Genomic DNA, 19,377 nt, shown 5'->3' with positions numbered 1-19,377 from the left:
GTCGCAATTATTCCTGCAGCAATACATGAAGAAGAGAAAACCAGGAAGTTCAGTCACAATGAGTCATGATGGATAAATCATCAATAGACACCTAGCTTCTTAAAAGTGTTCTTGCATGGGCAATTGACAATGAAATATCATAAAGAATGGTCAAAGCAGAAAGCAGAAACAACAGTCAAACAAGACACAACAGGATATAGTTACAAAGATGGATAAAGTACTCTGTTTCACTATTAGCCCACAGTCACTCTTGTCACAGCTGAAATTCAAGGAAATACGACAACAATTTTGTTTCGACACAACATATATTTCAATTTAACATACATTCATATGTAATATAGGCTTCTTCAGTGTATAATTCTTTTACAGAGCTATTTTTAACAGTATAATGTAAAAATTTACTAGAGAAATTATGGAATTCTGGTTGTCATACATGTCGCCATAAATAATGAAGTCACTCCTGCCCACATTACTGGAACTGACAATGTTAAAAGAACACGGGAGATTTTGTTGGGGTATGTGCGTCTGGAAAAGGAAAAGTGCCTCAGTTATTGTATACAGCGTTTCAACTCCAATCCCTCCACTTACAAGTGAAGACTTCCTTCTTTCTGCCACTGAGAGAAGCAATGCTCTGATTGCTACCAGAATTCACACATCTAGACAGATGAAACGACTGATGGATCTTAAGCATTTGGTACATTTATTTTCCTTTGTCAGCTTAAACCAACTACAGTGAAATAGTTGTGGAACTGACGCAGTAGTCCATGCTGTAGAAAAAGCCACTTAATGTCTGGGTATTGTGTCATTTCTGAAGAAGGAAGAAAGACTCTGTGAAGTGTGGAAGACGGTAAATATTCTTTACATTGTTCCGTACTCATTTCTCCAGTTCAGCAGCGCCACGCTGTTCAGAAAATTTCCAAAGGCCGTGTCCACCTTGTGTAGCTTTCTTCTGCTTCTTGATGAAAATGTACACTCGGCCCACAAACCATGAGTTTCCTCAATGGCCTGTCCTCTTTGGCTCCCCCCCCCACCCCACTTCCCCCGGAGTCCTTCTCTCCCAAACGGGTCCCAAAAGCAGCATCAGTAACAGAGAGATAAGTACCGCTCCTTTCCCTTCCCCCCCCTGCGAAATCCTCACCCCTCTCTCAGGAGCGACGGTACCTTAAGTTCCTCTCCCACCTTAATCCCAATAAATTAAAGACAACATAAAAAAAATAAAACCGACAATCCTTTGGGACTTTTAAATTAGAAAATATATATATTTTTACTCCCCGTGTACACATGTTTTTTCTACGGCTCTTCCTGGCTGGGATCGCGGGGGGACTCCTCCTGTCCAGTCCGGCTCACACCCTGGCGAAGCCCCAGTCCCCCCCAGTCACCGGCACGTGTGCAGCTCCACCTGTTTCCGGCACTGCTTGCACTTGACGTAGCAGCACCAGTGGAACTTGCAGCTACACCTGTCCACCACCTCCACCTCCTCCGTGTGGAAGCCCCGGCCGCAGCACATCAGCTCGCACCCGTCGATGGCCTTGGAGGTCTTGTTGCAGTGCCGCCCGGCGGTCCCCAGCACCCCGTTCTTCAGGTCGTGGTCGCAGAAGTCCGGGCTGGAGTCCAGGTACACCAGGTCCTCGTCGGTGTGGGGCTTGAACTGCGAGTTCTTGGGCACCAGCACCTTGGTGGTGCCGATCTTGCGCTGCTCCACCTCGGTGGCCCCGTCGAACTTCTCCTTCAGCACGTTGCCCACCTTGCGGAAGGGCGGCATGGCCTTCCAGCAGGTCTTCACCTCGCAGGAGCCCGACACGCCGTGGCACTTGCACTCCACCCGCATGTTATTCAGGATGGCCTGGCCGGGCAGAGGAAGGACCGAGTGGTTAACGGAAGGAGATGGATCCGAAAAAACACGACCTCAGCCTGTGAACCTGCGCCCCCAGATTTCCACCGGTTTGGACATTTCCTCGCCTGCCGTGCCTATTCTCTCACTTTCTCTTCTGCTCCTGTGCCTGGGGACCTCATGCAGGTATACACGATCCTCCAAGGCACTGAGATTCTCACCCCCCTGCTTCCTTCAGCAGGAACAGGAACAGGGGGCGGATCTTTACCATGAGGTGCATGAGAGTGGGGAACAAAACTCCCCAGCATGTTGTTGAAGCTGTTTCAAGAAACAGCTGCATAAGATCCTTAGATCAACTAATTACAACCAACCAAACTGGCCAGACGGGCCAAATGCCCTCATTTATAAACTCTACGCTCTTATGTATGTTCTTAACTCACACAAGGAGCTGGAGTGTTGTGCCTTTTCTGTTTTTGTCCCTTCTTATCATGGAGTTAATCTCCGCTTGCTCCTTTGAAGCTCGTACACTGCCGCTGCTCCCCAGTCAAAGGTCATATTTCCTTTATTTTAAAACCAGGCTTCAGACAATATTTCGCAATCGGAGAGAGTTTCTATAAGTTGTGTGCACAGTGAAAGCACATCTTGAGGTATGCTGCCATTTAACTTTAAAAAAAGTCTGATGTGCAACGATGACCGCATGAAATCGACAGCTTCTTAATCTTAAGTGTTCCTCTTATGCGGTTATTGTTTTAATCATTTCACTATCTAGGATTTCCAAGGGCTTAATTTAAAATGCTATCCTCCTGCTGAAAGCTAACAACCTTGCTATGAGGGACTATAAAACGTGCAGCTTAAGCACGCAGACTTGAGTAAGATGTCATAACCCACTCTTTTACTTTGCAAGAGAGTTTATTAGAAAGACTGCAAAGGTACATCTCCCACCTGATTTGAGTAAATGAAGCCGTGTGGCAGTTACAGCAACTGATTGCTGTTTAATACAGAAAACAAAACTGGATACCTTTCTCCCGGCTTCGTTGTTGTGGAGATTCATCAATGCCCGGCTTGATGATGATCCTTTACTTCTTTCCCGGACGTCAACAAACGATTGGGAAAAAGCCACTCCATAGGCAATATTGTCAGAGCAGCCTGACCACTGAAAACCTGTAAAAAAGGAAAGAAAAAATGATGCAGCCAACAACATACTGATCTCTTAGAACCACATTCTGCATCTGTCAGGAAAAGCACCTTATCTGTGCATTTCCAGTAGTTCTAATATATTTAATCAAGAACAATTGAGTGTTAAACACCTTTTGAAAATACATTAAAGTTCACCTAAATTATACAATGAAACAATTAGGCAAAAGCTTCCTTATATTTGAATATAACTTAGGATAAAAGAAAAAAAAGCCTTTAATCCTCAATTGCTCTATAGCTGTTGAAACAATGCTTTTTTTACAATTGACATTACTGCATTCTTTATTTGTCTGTTGTTTTTTTTATTATTTTATTCAGTGAGATGAACCCTTCTTGATCTTGCCATGTTCTCAGCCTTGTGCTGTGTTGACAGATCAATATTTTCATTCCTCCTCCTGTGTGCAGTGCTGACACGATCCCAGCTGCTCTTCAGTTTGCCTGCAAAGTTTTTTCGTTTGTTTCTGATAGAGAGTGCACTGTATGCCATTGATTCTTGTACCAACAGATGCAGCAGCAACTGGGTCTTATTTGTATATTTGTTATGCATGCTTGTCTATCACTTACAACATCAGCTACTCTGACACTTGTCATGCAATATGTATTGCTGCTGATCCAGCATCCTTGATGCATATTTCACTGGCACTGTTCTTGGGAACAGAGTCTTTAACATGCATCAGTTCTCTTTATCGGTGTTTTGGGTGTCACTGACACTTGTTGAAACTGTTGTGAGAGGGGTCTGTATCTGCGATAGCAGTAACATTGGGAGCTGCAGTCATGACCTTCCCCAGCCTGGAGTGGAGCAAACCTGTTTGGTGATCTTATGTCAGGTGATAACTGTCATGGAAAGGCAGGAACACACAATTGTGCCTCAATGGGTTTGACACAACACCCAAGAGCCAGCCTCTTTTCCCAAAGTCAACCAACAAAGAAAGCCATCCTTTTAAGCACAAAGACATACCTAGCTGCATTTGTCCTCTAACATAGAGAAAAAAAGGCTGTAGCCCACTTACAACGAGAACTAAAAGAAAGAGGGCAGTTGTGAAATTCTAAGAAAAGGAGCAGGGAGAGTGCCGTGCTTTCAATCAAGAGATATCAATGAATAAGAAATGATGGAAGCCGTAATTCTGGACATCAAAAATATTATAGAGGTACAGCAGGAGTTAGTGAGAAAAAACCTGATGGTTTCTTGGTATTTGTCAGTGTCACCATGCTGGTGTCCTGAGGAACCCTGGAGGCACTGCCCTTAGACATGTGGTGGGGAAACACTCCAGTGTGTCAAGGCGCATAGAAACATTATGTCAACAAATTGCACCGGGTGAAGAAAAGTGACTCAGCAGGCATGTCCCTGACCTCATCACAAAAACATCCTGCCGGAATTTCATTGCATTTTCAGTATCTGTTCCAAAGAGCTTTGCAACCCTTTCAACAAAGCCTATTTGTTCAACATCTAGCTGACACTGAAGTGGACTTTCTTCCATGTACCTTTCTTCAGATCATCTTTACTTTCTTCAAACCTTCTGTGGCACCTACACAAGGTTGAAATTATTCGAGGATGCTCTTATGCAGAACGTAAACCAGGATACATGTCTTCTCATGCAGTTTATGTGATCTTTACAGTGTAACAATAAACTCTATAGCACTTTGCACAGTAATATAATAATAATAATTCCTTACACGTATATAGTGCTTTTCTGGACATTCAACTCAAAGCACTTTACGAGTAATGGGGATCCCCTCCACCACTTCCAGTGTGCAGCCCCACCTGGATGATGCGACGGCAGCCATAGCGCACCAGTACGCTCACCACACACCAGCTATTAGTCGGGAGGAGAACAGAGTGACGAAGCCAATATATAGACAGGGATTATTAGGATGCCATGATTGGTAAGGGCCAATGGGACGCCGGGGCTACACCCCTACTCTTTTCGAGAAACGCCCTGGGATTTTTAATGACCACAGAGAGTCAGGACTTTTGCTTTACGTCTCATCCGAAGGACGGTGACTTTTTTACAGTATAGTGTCCCTGTCACTATACTGGGGCATTAGGACCCACACAATCTTCAGGGTACCGCCCCCCCCCCCCAGTCGGCCTGCTCGTACCCTCCGGGCTCACGCCGTGGACAGTGCGGTCGCACCCGCACTTCTCCAGCTCCCCGCTGCTGCAGGCCCGGGTCACGGCGAAGGCCACGCCAGCCGAGGAGATGGCGTACACAAAGGCGGCCTCCCGGGTCCCTGGAATGGAAGACAGCGTCAGTCCCGAACCGCACTCTCGCACCCGCGGGTCCAGCGTCCAAACCAGCAGAATCTAACCATATCCCGATCTCGTTATACAAACTGCTGTATATAACATATCCTGTACCTGTACAGGACACATCTGGAAAACATTATATTGGCACACCAAGGCTTCACAAGAATCACAGTCCTCAGGTATGTTCGAAATAAAATAAACAGAAACAGATCAAACAATAGGGCTGGAAGGGTAGAGCTCCTTACCAAAAAGTGAAATAATGATCAAACAGGTGAAGCAATTTCACATTATTGCCATGAATGTCTTTAACGAACAAAAATTCACCCCAGCCGGCGATTTGAAATGACAGCACCCTCAGATCATGCCTGTGCGCGAGATTATTCCCAGACATGTTGAATCAGTTCCCTCCCTTTACCAAGTGCATTTTTCCCATTTGCACCAGCAGGGGGTATCCTGATACTTCAGACTGCCTTCCCAACAAGACTGAGTGAGAGTAGATATCCCTGTCCAGACAGGATTCCGGCCTGCCTCTCAGATACCTGTTGCAGCCCAGACGGAGTGTGAGCCCGGGGCCATGTCTGGGAATCAGACAGGCCCAAAGGGACAGCTAATAACTCTGAGCTCCCAGTGTTCCCTGTCTCTGCCTGCATGGGAAGCGGGCGGGCAGGAGTGTGTGTGTTTAGATGGGGTGCGAATGGGATTCACTTTTTCATCCAGACCTGAGGTATAAGCCACAAAAATGTAAAATAGATCAAAGCAATCTATAACAGGGCTCCTCTGGCCTGCTCTTGTAGTCTCACTGTCATGCGAGTTTTACAAATTCTTGTGCTAATCAGCATGATTAATCAGATCTCATCAGTGGAAGACTGAACAATCAAGACATCAAGAACAGTGGGTAACAGGTGGCCACAGTCTCAAAGAGCTCTGCCGTGTCTTTCTATTTCAGGCGGAAGGATTTTTGAATCACACTTCTTCCATAAGTGGGAAATATGAATGCTGCGTTGTAGTTTGACCGGGTATGGGTGTGTGTGCATGTGGCGGTGGGAAGGAGCCATCTCTTACCCTGCGTGACCACCTTCCCGAACACAGGCAGAGTGTCCAGGGTGGAGCAGTTCCAGCGCCGGTTCCTGAACTGGTACTGGCACTCGTCGATGGCCAGCTGCGCGCCCCTCCGCACTGAGTCCATCACCTCCACGTTGCGCTTGCAGATCTGCACCTGCCTCTGGATCAGCCCCTTCAGCTTCTCACAGGTCTCCTCCTCCGAGATGCTGCCCACTGAGGAGAGCTTGGCCAGGTACCTTGGGGGGGGGGGGGGGGACACAGGCAGGGGGGTTACAGAGGGAGGAAGCACAGGGCACCACTGCTCAAGCTCCAGGAGCACACGGACTCCTGCAGGGAACATCTCAGCACTGCTGGGCTAGGAAGATTCCCCTCACTCCGCTGGGCACTTTCCATGAAACAGACAGCACAGTGTCAGACAATATTTCCAATCAACAGTCCACTTTGCTTGTCCATGGTGTTCTTCGGAAAGTTTACTGTGATATATTTATCTGTGGTTATTCTGGATGTTGACCCATTTAGACTGATTTGCTGATTTGACATCTTTACTTTTCATACTGACTGATCATGAAAAACGCCTTTAATAATGGAGGTCATAGCGTGTAATGAGTCAACTAGAAACACGTCACCCCTGTGGGCTCTCAAGACCAGGACAACCTGGTTTGATACTTGTCTGTTCTCTGTGAAATGGCTGTGATGCTTCACAAAGAGCAATAATTAAATGAAACTGGTGTATGTTCATTATTCAAGACAGTTGTATAAGATACGAGGATAACTGAGTTCCACAAGCAGACTCATTACAGTATCCATTTTCTATGCACCTTATCTGATACAGGGCTGTAGGGGAGCAAGCAGTGGGCGCAAGGCAGGATACACCCTGGATGGGACACCAGTCCATTGCAGGACAGACACAGACAATTAACCTACTAGCATGTGTTTGGACTGCTGGAGGAAACTGGAGCACCCAGAGAAAACACATGCAAACACAGGGAGAACATACAAACTCCAAACAGATAGCACCCCAGGTTCAGAATTGAACCCGGGACACCAGCACTGCAAGGCAGTAATAACCACCGCACCACAGTGCTGCCTTCATTACAGTATATGAAATACTAATATGATAAGATACTTACATAAATTACTAAATAGCACAAATATAAATGTCATTTTAAAAATAATAGTCTGAATATATAATGCTGTACAGATATTAACATCGCAAATAGCTGGTATATTGTCAGGACAGAGAATTGACTTCCCCTGGCTAATTCAGAAAGTCCCAGCTTTCAGACAGCGATGGTAGAGAGGAGAGGCAAATAGATACCGACTCATTCAACTGGATTAGCCTTTCCACCTCCAGGCCAGAGGTCAGGGCTGCGGCTAAGCCTGAGTGATACCTCACAATCATCTGCCCTACCACCCTCTGTCAGCAGGCCGACCACTTTACAGCACTGCACAAAAATAGCCTCTTTTTTCCCTTCACATTTCACCGAGGGATCAAAGACAGACAAGACTGGCTCTCCTTGGACTGTCTAGTTTTGAAGGCAGCTGTCTGAAGACGACAAATGAATTAACATGAAATATATACCGGGGCTCCAAACAGTAATCTGAGACACCTGTAGAAATCTCTTTGGGTGACAGCAAAAAGTGGGGACGATTTGGACTGGGAGGATGGTTTTGAGACTATATCTGTCCAATACTGTAGTTTACAATTAACATGTTAGACCTATATTTCTCATTTTCTTGAAATATCCTGACATCTGGAGTGCAAAGACTTCAGTAATCTACCATCCTCTTATATTCAGCCCACTGGACTGCCATTACACCTGGACATCAGTGTCAGAGTATTTGAGATCTGTTCAGGGATGCAAAGATACTACCGAATCCTGGGATTACAGTGATGAAAACTAAATGATATTTTATTCTTTATTCAGTCTCTATGCACAGTGTTTCTATAAGGGGTATCTTACCATTCAGACCTATGCATAACTTAAAATAAGACATTAAAAAAAGGTATTTCTGTAAATATCTTGCTTAGTTCTTGCATCCTTCTGGGATCTCCAGACTACTGTCCTCTCTAGATCAGCCAGTTAATTGTTTTGTTATGGCTCAGTTAAGAAAATAGACATTCCCAAACATATGTCAGGAACATTTTCTTTCATGATACCAACCCCAGGATTTACACAAAAAAAAACATTTAACTGTGAGATGAAACATTGTAATTGCCCAGTGATGGTTGGGGGAGTATATTTAACTGATATCTCTACCCCTAGAGCATATGAGTGACTTTTACCACCATGTAACCACATCATATAGGTGACCTTTAAGGAATAACAGGTTGTTGCTATAAGTGGTAGTGATGGAATAGTAGGTGGCACTCTTGCCTCTGGAGTGGAATTTCTAATATACCATATACAAACAGAATGGTGAATCATCAGAAATCACACAGCACTGTTGGTAAAATGTCCTGGCTAGATGCCACTCTGGGCTTGCACAGTCAGGGCTTTTCTACAATTCCCACAGTAATGTTCAGCTGGTGAAGTAAGCTCTTTCTTCTCCATCTGATCTGCTGTGGACTAGGGACATTGGCTCATCATAACTGCCATGCGTTGCCTACAGAATACTGGTGCTGCATTTTAGTGGTGACAGAAGATGGTCAATTTGATATGGAAAGCACTTAAGAGTTCATCGAGATTAAGAGCACTACAAAAAAGCTAACCGTTGTTAATAATTTTAATTAAAGCTCTTTTAGTTTTGAAGCAGAACTGCTGGAGAAATGCTTTCTACCAAAGCCACTGCTTGTCACCAGACCAGTTAAGAACTCCGATCAGGTTTAATGTCGTTTAATGTGCAACTTATAACTCCAAATACATTTTATTTATAAGGAGATTTACTACAGGAGGTTTGTTTATAAAACTCCAAGATGCCATTCAATACCGTTTCTAAATCAACCCACTCCCTAATCATTGAATGGATGTCCACCTTGTTTCCTAAGGTCAGTCTGCATTGACCCACTGTTTGTATTTAATTTATCAAATGTTTTCTTTTGCCTACTGTACATACATTAAAGCACCCAGAACTGTGCTTAGTGTCTATTTGTTTACATTAATGCCTGAACGTGAGCACAAAGCACCTACTGATTTGGCCGGCATTGCTGAAAGAATTTATTACCCAGACTGTATAAATGAAGGCACCCCAAAAAATCATTATGACACTAAATGCGACACTGATGAGCAAAGTAGCATAAATGGCATCTTGTCATCTGTAAGCTTTACACTATATGTACTCAGCACAGTATATAGCTGTAAATGATTTGTATAAAACAGTACAACACAACAGACAGCCATGGAAGTTCTGGTGTAACTCATTTACTGTCACGACCACCAGCCAGCAGAGATCATCTCGCAAAAGAGCTCACTAGTACCAGCAGCGGGTTAATAATAATAATAACAAAAAGCGCTGCAGCACGTGTTAATCCATCAGCACACGTTCTACCGTGCGAGCAGCACTATTCAAACCCTCCTAACCCGCTTCCTGCTGCTCGGTATTGAGTTAATTCCCTGAGAGCTCTACCTGGTGATTCCTAAACCTCGTGTCACTCTGGATTTTGGACTACCCCTTTTGCCTTTTGACTTCGTACCTCGCCTCTCGATTCGGATTGTTTGCCAACTGTGTTTGTCCTGGATTTCAACCTTCCTTACTCCCATTGTCCATCATCTTGCCTCTCGATTCGGATTGTTTGTTGCCGTGTCTACCGGCTACTCCTGCGGCCGCACAGGATCCATATCTCCTCATTTGTGTCTCCTTACATTTACAGTAATTGCAATCGCCCATCAATACAGAGCTTCCCAACACATGCTCATTTTTCATTCCAGCCGGACTCTTGTTTACACAACTGAGCACTTATTTGACTTAATAACAGGGTTAATTCCAATTTTCAGCCCTTCAGCATGTTGGGGGCTGCTGTTTAACTATTGCACATCTTAAATACAATCCCAAACGTTTGAGTAGAAAAGAAGTGGAATCCAATAATTCCAATCGAGCAGCTTGTTAATTCAATTAAGGGTTCAATTAGGTAATTAAGCTGGGATGGGAGGAAAGCCAGCAGGCTGTGGTCCACCAGGACCAAGACTGGAAACCCCTTTTACAGTATTTCATCCACGGACAAGCAGAGACTATTCTGTAGGAAAAGTCTGGTACTTTCCAGTCGGAGATGGTATCCATGCTGACTATGAGAAAATTATATTTCTTGGTATTTGAGTTACAAAAGAAATACAAAAATGACATCCTAGCTGATTAGAGTGGTAGGAATATCATTAAACAGTTATGATTAATACCAAAGGATTACACTGCTAGGGAATGTGTCCTATATTGCTGGACATCATCCAGGGTTGGTTTGTTACTCTACAGCTTGTTTGCTTACTATTTTGGATTCTACTTTACTGGTACTCTTTGTTCAAAACCTCTTCTACAGCTGTTAACTGAATAAGCTCTGGCAGAACGTGTGGCCTGATGACAGGCTGTCTATAGATCGCCCTGCTCAAGAAGTGTGTCTCTGTGTCTGTTACTGTGCAGATAACACCAACACCCTATGGTCACACGGTCACTGGTTCATATCCTACCAGAGATAACCCTGACCTGCTTAATTCAACATGAGCCCCCCAAAATCACATTGTACTATATTTTTGCATATGCAGTCACTCTCCATCTCCAGTAACATTGTCTACCAAAATTGTTGAGATTAAGACACTTTGATATTAAAACTATGCTTCACTGTAATAAGATTGGGATGCAATTACACACTAATTTCTCCTAACAAGTGGTGGCTCACTGATTTCTTTAATTGAACTTCTTGGTTGATAAGATTGTTGCAGGACATTTCAGCCCATTCGTCACTGTGTCATTAAAGACATTTAGCAAGCAGAACTCCATTCTTTCCCTCTTTGCCCTGCTTAGTTAGTGACTGCTGCATTATTTCTGTCTCATCATCTCTTAATGGACACCTAATTACATGATGCCTAGATACAAGAGATGATCAAACATTGTCAGCTAAGTAACGTCTGCAAGAGTCCAATCACTTGGACGTATGATCAAAAGTTTAAGCAATGTCTTAACAAGATTTAACACTGAATCAGCTCCTGGGGTTCACACCTCTCCTTATTCATGAGTGTGAACCCCATTGTGAACTGATTCAGTGTTGATACTAATATACACAGCTAAACCCTGTGTATAAAGAGGCACAAACTGCTCTGTGCATTTTTCATTATAACATGTCCATTGTACTGTACCACCCAAATTCTTAAGAGTCTTAATGAAATAGAGATCCATTAGTCTAACTGATTAAGAGCTGAACTGGTCTTTTGAGCCACTTTTCTAAAGCAGGGATCTCTAATCCTGATCCTGGAGTGCTGGTGTGCAGGTTTTCAGTCTGGTTGGATCTGTAACAACATTAAACAGCTCATTTTTGGCTTAATTGGACTGGTTTAACAGCTACTCCCTGCTCTTTAGGTGCTGGTGCTAAAGACATACCAGACCAGGACTGGAACCCCCTGCTATAGAGCAATAGTTCAATCCTGCATACATTAAATGAAACCTATATAATGCAATCAAGCCAATGGATTGTTATATTAAATAATATTTCTGTTAAAATGCAAATGTGACAAACTTATTCAGAAAATTAATTTACCTCCACAAGGAAATGTTTTTGAGTAGATAGATGTTCTATCAATTTTGTCCAAGTAATTTTTGTCCGCAGCGATCCAAGAACTACATCTTCTTCAACAAAGATGAGAAAAACCAACTTTAAAGGAGGCAGGTTGTGGTAAATATCAATTTAGATTCCAAAAACGTCAGAGTTATCCTATCTTTATCTGCTCCGGTGTGGATCAGACTGGAATCTGGAAAATGTTTTGGAACTGCATTAACTTAAAGAGAAAGAAGCTTCAGCATCTGAAGCTGGAAAACTTCACCAAACATCATATCAGGAAACATGTCATCTGCAGAATGCTTTGTTTGAAAAACAGATGGCCTACGTAAAGGAATGATGAAAACCAACAAACGAAACTTAGCAACTTACTGGTTTCACTTAGAAATTATCTCTAGAATGAATTCATCAATATAAGTATTGATGAACAAATATAAAGAACCTGGCATCTGAAGATCTCTAGACAGGGATCTAATACAGTACAATGTTCAGTACACCTCTTGCCTGCTTAACAATTAAAAAGTGAGGCTTTTTCTTTGTTAAACACATACAGGCAACCAAAGTATTCACAGTCATTAATACTGAGGCAGTATGGTGGTGCAGGGGTCAGCATTACTGCCTTACAGAGCTTGAGCCCTGGGTTCAAACCCTGGGATGCTGTCTGTGTGGAGCTTGTATGTTCTCCCCATGTTTGAGTGGGTTTCCTTATGGTGCTCTGGTTTCTGCCGACAGTCAGACATTTGGCTTGTGGGCAAATCAGCCCTGGTGAGAGAATGTGTCTGTGTTTGTGCCAGGGTATTCCCTGTGATGGGTTGGCGCTATGTCCAGGGTGTGTCCTTCCTCGTGCTCTGGCTCCTCTGTGACCCTTTATCGGATAAAGCAGTTAGAAAATGGATAAGTGGATAGACACTAATATTACAGAGTAGGAGTCAGAATTCTGGGGGACATATAATTCACCATTTACACTCCCACTGCAATAAAATTTGGATTCTTTCAACTACACAAACCGATCAGTACACAGATTCCTCAAAATACATAACAAGTCTCAAATGTATTAGAACACGGTCAACTTATAAGGAAATCCTAATTAATGGCAAGTGCCATTAATACCAATCTTGATTTTCTTTTCTTAGCTATAAAGAAGAAAAAATAATATTTTTTTAAAAAAATGATTACTGACATTATCCTGAAATATATAAGAAAAAAAATTTTTGAGCCACCACAAATTCTGCAACAGTGCATTGGGGGCTGAGAGCCCATTGGAGGAGATTCCCCACTGATGACAATCTCGCAGGAGCCCAGCAGGGGTCACTGTTTCGCCCTGGCTGACAACCCCCATGCTGCCCCTGCCAGCATGCAGTCAATTTCACACTGCAGGTTTGAACTCTCTCATGACAGTATCACAGAAAAGACCAGCTCTTATCTCGTCCCATTGAGCCAGTGGAAATCCCCATCTTCAGGGATATTGAAATTAACATCCAGAAAGATCTAAACAACAGCTAAACAACCTTCTTCTATAAAACAATTAGAATGATGCTGAATATTTAATTTTATTTTGTCAAAACAGTTCTCAAGTTCAACAGAACTATCTGCTCTTTTTAACCTTTTTCAGGGGATTTGTCAGCAAATGTAATAATTCATACATCACTTTTAAAGTTAAGCCACTGGGAGATATAATTTCCTGAAGCGTGATGATTTTCATGCCAATATTTACATCTTATTTCAAATTTCTGGCTTAAAATGGCCCATAGTTTATGGCAGCCCAGCACAATTTGGCAGTGTAAGAGAAAAACAGTTGAATTTTTGAGCCCTAGGTGTGTGCAAATCTCCTAAGCAGTACTACTACTGCTTCTGCTGCCTGGATAGCTGCACAGCTGAAACTGCTATCAGAGTATAAACAAACTGTAGCTGAAAAGTATATAAATATTCAGTGCAGAGCAAGAATGTCAGTGAAGAGTCATATCAGCAGGTCTACTGACCTTGTTATTGATTTCTCCAGCAGTTTATATTACACACCCTGGAAAAACACTTAAGACTTAGTCAGCTGAAGATAAACACTTTATAAAATCCAAGATATACACAGTAATATAGAATTATTAGTTTTACTGAAATCACTTGCGAATGGTAGGTATCAAGGATTAAGATTTTTGTGTAGAAACTTCAGCTCTGAGAATGAACAATTTTCCTGATGGTTTGCAGGCATACAAAACTTCCCTCAAAACTATCAACTAGTTAGTTTTGTTCTCTCATTTTACATTATGTATTCCAGATTGCACCTCCCATAACACTGCTTTGTGACAGAGCTGCTCAATGCAATGGTGAGACCTTAACAACACGTTACAGTGCCAGTCACTGCACTTTTTATTTTTACATACAGTGACAGTTCTAACTAAACTCAAACTGAGTTTTAGACTACTTGAACATCTGGAAGGATTCATGACCTAGTCCTCACTGATAATCATAACTAATTATCTCTAATTCAGAATGAGTTATTATTGAACTCCCACATCTTGAGCTTGCTGGAAAAATTTGAGAAAGGGTGGAGGAAAAGTGGAAAAAAGTTTAAAAAGTGCAATTGGAAAAAATTAATTTGTGAAAATCATTACTCTGCTGAAGGATTGGGGTCACAGCCACAAATATTCCAATTCACTTTGTCTATCTGTGAAGTACTTTGACGCGGGTGTCAAAACTACCAGATGTAGGCTATGTCTGCTCTAGTAAAATAATTACTGGAAAATATACAGAGAGCTAGGAATGGGCTGGGACAACTGAACTGAACATTTACAGAGAGCTAACCGTTTTATCCAACACACACAATCTCAAAATCGTCATCAGGGGTAGTGTTGGGTAAATGTCACCAGTGCGGATGAAGACTAGCAATCTGAACTCTGAGCTCCGAAGGTACTTCTCCAGAGATTGTTTTATTAATTGGTGCAAGTTGTTTTAGATACAAGCATCATAACAGTATAATCACTCGCAGTATGTGGATTCAACAGAAACACATACTGGTACAACACTCGGAAATAAATGTATACATTGACCATAAGAGAAAATCATGACCTCCTTTTTGGAAACAACAACATAAGAAAATAACTTAAATAACTTAAGCAATACGCTTTTTTATGAGTACCTAAAAAACATATAAAACTATTGGTTGTGCATTTGCTGATAAGAATTAGCTGCCAAAAAAGATACTCTATTGCTGCTTTGCATTCAGTAAAGAGAAAAGTGACCAGATGCATTAGTCTTAATTCAACACAGCAGAGCGTGTCCTTCTGGTAATATTCATACCCTCACCAAAGAGAGGAGACATGTCTGTACACAAAGTGTTGCGGGGGTCTGCAACAATCGGAGTTGTTAAAGCATGAACTCCGTGACATTCCAAGGAATATCTGGACAGGATTTTTTGGGTTGACTAGGTACAAGATATCAACCAGGAGCTGGATGAGATTAATCCAAACAGGGAAACAAACTAAGGAAAGTGGCTTTAGAATCAGAATAAAAAGGAAACTGGATTCAGCAAAGTCAGAGCTCAGACACACACTACAATTGCTGAATTAATAGGAGTACATCGTGACCTGACAAAGCAGGATTCTACAATGCAGGAGCTAAAAAATGAAGCTATAGAAAATGACATAATTTAACAGCAGAGAAGGCTCAATGGCCTACAAAATACAACAAAGAACTAAAATACAGTATGTACCAAGTTCCTACACAGTACTAAACAATAATAAGACATCCCTCAATTAAAAGGATGTAGGGTGATGAAGTGACTGACTGGCCATTGAGACTGTGGTGTTCCTCATTTGGCCAGCTGGTCAGTCTACACAATCACCACAGTGCCTAAGTAATTCAATTCAAATACTTTATTTCTACCGGCACACAACACTGATTAGTGGTGCCTTTCGGACTCCATATGAAGATTTTGCATTTTAAACCTGAGTTTTATTTATTACTAGGAATGAAACAGTTAAATTCAAACTCACAGCCTTCTGAAACATTCTATTGACCTGCTAAGATAGCATAGCAAAGGGAGAGTCAAAACATTAAATAACAAAAAGAGGACTCAAAATCATGATGCAAAGCATTTTTTTTTGCTGAAGGGCATTTTAATTTCAACGTGTTTTGCATTGTAGATAATCCAAGTTTCAAGGTGAATAGAGACCACTTTCTTTCAGATAGTCTATAATCATTGTGAGCAACAGGAATAATTTTGGTAATTATAGCCCCAGTATAGTGACGGGGACACTATACTGTAAACAGGCACTGTCCTTCGGATGAAACGTAAAAAAAACGAGGTCCTGACTCTCTGTGGTCATTAAAAATCCCAGGGCGTTTCTCGAAAAGAGTAGGGTTGTAACACCAGTGTCCTGGCTAAATTTCCCATTAGCCCTTACCAATCATTGACTCCTAATAATCCCCATCTATGAATTGGCTTCATTACTCTACTCTCCTCCCCACTGATAGCTGATGTGCAATGAGCGTTCTGGTGCACTATGGCTGCCGTCGCACCATCCAGGTGGGGCTGCACATTGGTGGTGGTGGAGGGGATCCCCATTACCTGTAAAGCGCTTTGAGTGGAGTGTCCAGAAAAGCGCTATATAAGTGTAAGCAATTATTATTATCATTATTATTATTATTATTATTATTATTATTATTATTATTATTATTATTATTATTAAAAGCCAACAGCAATCTTTAAGTGTCTGCCGATACAACCAGTTCTCTTTCAGTCCACTAGATGTCGCTCTTTTCCCAGTCTTTGTGATTGTGAGGTTTGCTTTAGCCTCAGCAGGCCTTGGCAACGCTGGGAATCCCAGCATCTCCAGGTTTCATTGCAGCTGAGCTCTCAGATGAACTTATTTAATGTTTGCCATAATTCTACACTGAAAAAACAAGTGCAGATTTCAGGTTGCGTTCAATTACTCATAACATTTCATATTTCATTTGAAATCTCCAGCTCTTTACATGTAAAGAAGGAAATTAGAATGACCCACACATTATAACTCACTACCTCAATAAAGCTGATAATGAAGCAAGCAGGAGCTCAGCTGAACCAAAAACCAGAAGATGGTTCGCCAGGCACAGCTGATCTTCACTGCCAGTCTGCCCTGGGGTCTGTCCACTCTGCACAAAGATAAAGAGGTTAATTCCAAGGTACCAGAAAGCCATACTGAAAGGACCCTTTAACCATTTAAAATATTAAATGGACTCTTCTGCTTTGGACCTATTGTTTTAGTCAATGAAATTGTTTGCAGGTATATTTATCAATACTCTATTTTTCACTTATGTGACAGTGAAACCTTAACAGTATGTAAACTTTGGCATTTGGATTGGATTATATTTGAAGGTTCATTCACCTCCACCTGAGTTACAAAGGAGTTAAAATAGTGGCTGAGGTGACCTGGTCTTAAAACAGAAAACTGATGGTTGTATCACTGCAAGGCAGACCAAGTCCTGCCAACCTGTTGTTTGTCACATGTGAGAGCAAGAATTATGGAGATTCTACAGCTCCTAAAATCATAGACCAGAGCTGTCCTTCCTGCTCTTGGATGGTTTAATAGGTCTCGATATACAGTATCACCAGCTTCTTCAGCACTGGGAAGACTGTTAAAGTTGTGCAGTTACACTAAAACAAAAGGGGAAGAACTATGAATTCAGAGCTACATCAGAACGAAAACCTGCAGACACAGAGACCTACAGGTGCCTACTTGGCTTCTCTGCCCAGAGCTACAAAGTGATGATGCTGTGTGTTTGCTCTGAGAAGCACTGACAGTGTGTACTATTCACCAGAAGAATATCTACACCAGTGTAACACTGCACTTATAAAATCTGCCCCTAAGGTCATCTGTATTTCTAGTTCCATTCTACATGGAAGATTTAAAAGGTTCATGCAGGATCTCTGCAAAGCTTTGCAAAATTATTATTATTTATTCATTTGGCTGGTGCCTTTACCAAAAGCAGCATCGATAATACAATTTTGTACAGCTATACATAATGAAACGTTATAATTTCACAGGTAATGGTAAAAAAAGGCTACACAGGGTAATATTAAGTGGAATGGTCAAGCAAAAATGTAGGATACAGCACAAATCTACTGCAGTAAATTACATAAGGGAGCTAAGATACAGAGGAAGGCACAGCAGGGGCAACCACAGTGTGGATTATGATACAATACCGTAATGAAAAAACAGAACCAGCTCAATGATTTATACTAAATATTAACAGCAAGGGGGAACTTCAACCCACAGGACTGAAAACTGGCATTCTAATAAAACTCCCTGTTGTCAGTCATAAAATGGTTTAGCTACATTTTGGAAGAGCTTTACACACACAGCAGGAACATTTACTGGTATTACGAGTATCATAAAATGACAAAGCCCTCACTAAAATAAGTATCAAACACTTGGATCTGTCCTGATTCGCTACAACCTGTGTTTGACTTTATGCATAAATGTTTGCCTAATGGCCTGCATGTTGCAGCGGGCTAGGCCATTTGATGTTGAAGGGTACGAGCATGCTCCATTTTGTGCTTGGCATTGTGCTGCACATTTCCAGTCTGTGTCAAGGCTGCTCTTTCTTGTTTCAGGGTACTTCAGGAAGGAAGCTATTTTCCTGAGCACAATGCATTTCTTTTTCTTTTATCCGAATTTGGTCAGCGCTCTGATCCAGGGCTCTCGTCACTCAGAGACTACATCCCGAATGTTGAGGAGGCCGCCAGGCAGTCCGCGGCTCAGGCTGGGCCTCTGGAGATAAGAGCCAGCTGTGAGGGGCTGACAGGGGTGGGAGGACGAGAAACGAAACGCAAACACAGGGTGGACTGGTCAGGGGTTTGAAACAGCTTTTCCTTGACACTGACAGGCTAGACTTTTCCTTAATTTCGTTGCTGGGCTTTATCCTGATCATGTGAACACTGAGCACTGCGCACAGACCATTGGAAATACTGAAATAGTTACAATAATGCAAGACAGAAGACAAACTTGCTGTGCCACACCTCCCCCTCCTCTCCATGTTTCTAATCCAGCCTGAACGTGAACATACACTGTATACTCTAATACCTGTGCAACTGTTATAATGCGGCACTGTGCCAATGTCTTACAGTACATACTGTATCATGTGCAGTACAACAGTGGAAGGTTAAACAACAAACACATTATACAATATAAAAAAATATAAAATAAACAATTACACAATAAACCTTTACTTGTTCTTTTAAAAAGAAAGGCGTCTGTTTGAGCCATTCTGCTTGTTTGGCTGCAAGTAGCTACTGTAAGTGAACGAAGGATTTCATCCAGATTTTTCTTGAAGGAACTTTTGGGAACCAGCTTCGACAACCTGGCGGGA

General features: G+C 42.2%; 1 protein-coding gene across 1 annotated transcript in view; it reads right to left on the bottom strand.

The window, feature by feature from the left end:
- Positions 1–292: 292 nt before the first annotated feature.
- Positions 293–19,377, bottom strand: part of wnt4 (wingless-type MMTV integration site family, member 4) — a 37,668-nt gene continuing 18,583 nt past the window's right edge. Inside the window, exons 2-5 of the mRNA XM_088938308.1 lie at positions 6,336–6,571; positions 5,126–5,257; positions 2,850–2,992; positions 293–1,843 (exon numbers count right to left, since the gene is read on the bottom strand). Coding sequence (XP_088794434.1) covers positions 1,376–1,843; positions 2,850–2,992; positions 5,126–5,257; positions 6,336–6,571 — 979 coding nt within the window. The 3' untranslated portion in view covers positions 293–1,375. The remainder of the gene's footprint in view (positions 1,844–2,849; positions 2,993–5,125; positions 5,258–6,335; positions 6,572–19,377) is intronic.

The sequence above is a fragment of the Atractosteus spatula genome, chromosome 20 (genome assembly GCF_055471065.1).
Source record: "Atractosteus spatula isolate fAtrSpa1 chromosome 20, fAtrSpa1.hap1, whole genome shotgun sequence".
Classification (NCBI taxonomy): Eukaryota; Metazoa; Chordata; class Actinopteri; order Semionotiformes; family Lepisosteidae; genus Atractosteus; species Atractosteus spatula.
The sequence above is the reverse complement of the archived record's forward strand: the minus strand, read 5'-3'. Positions and strand labels throughout refer to the sequence as shown.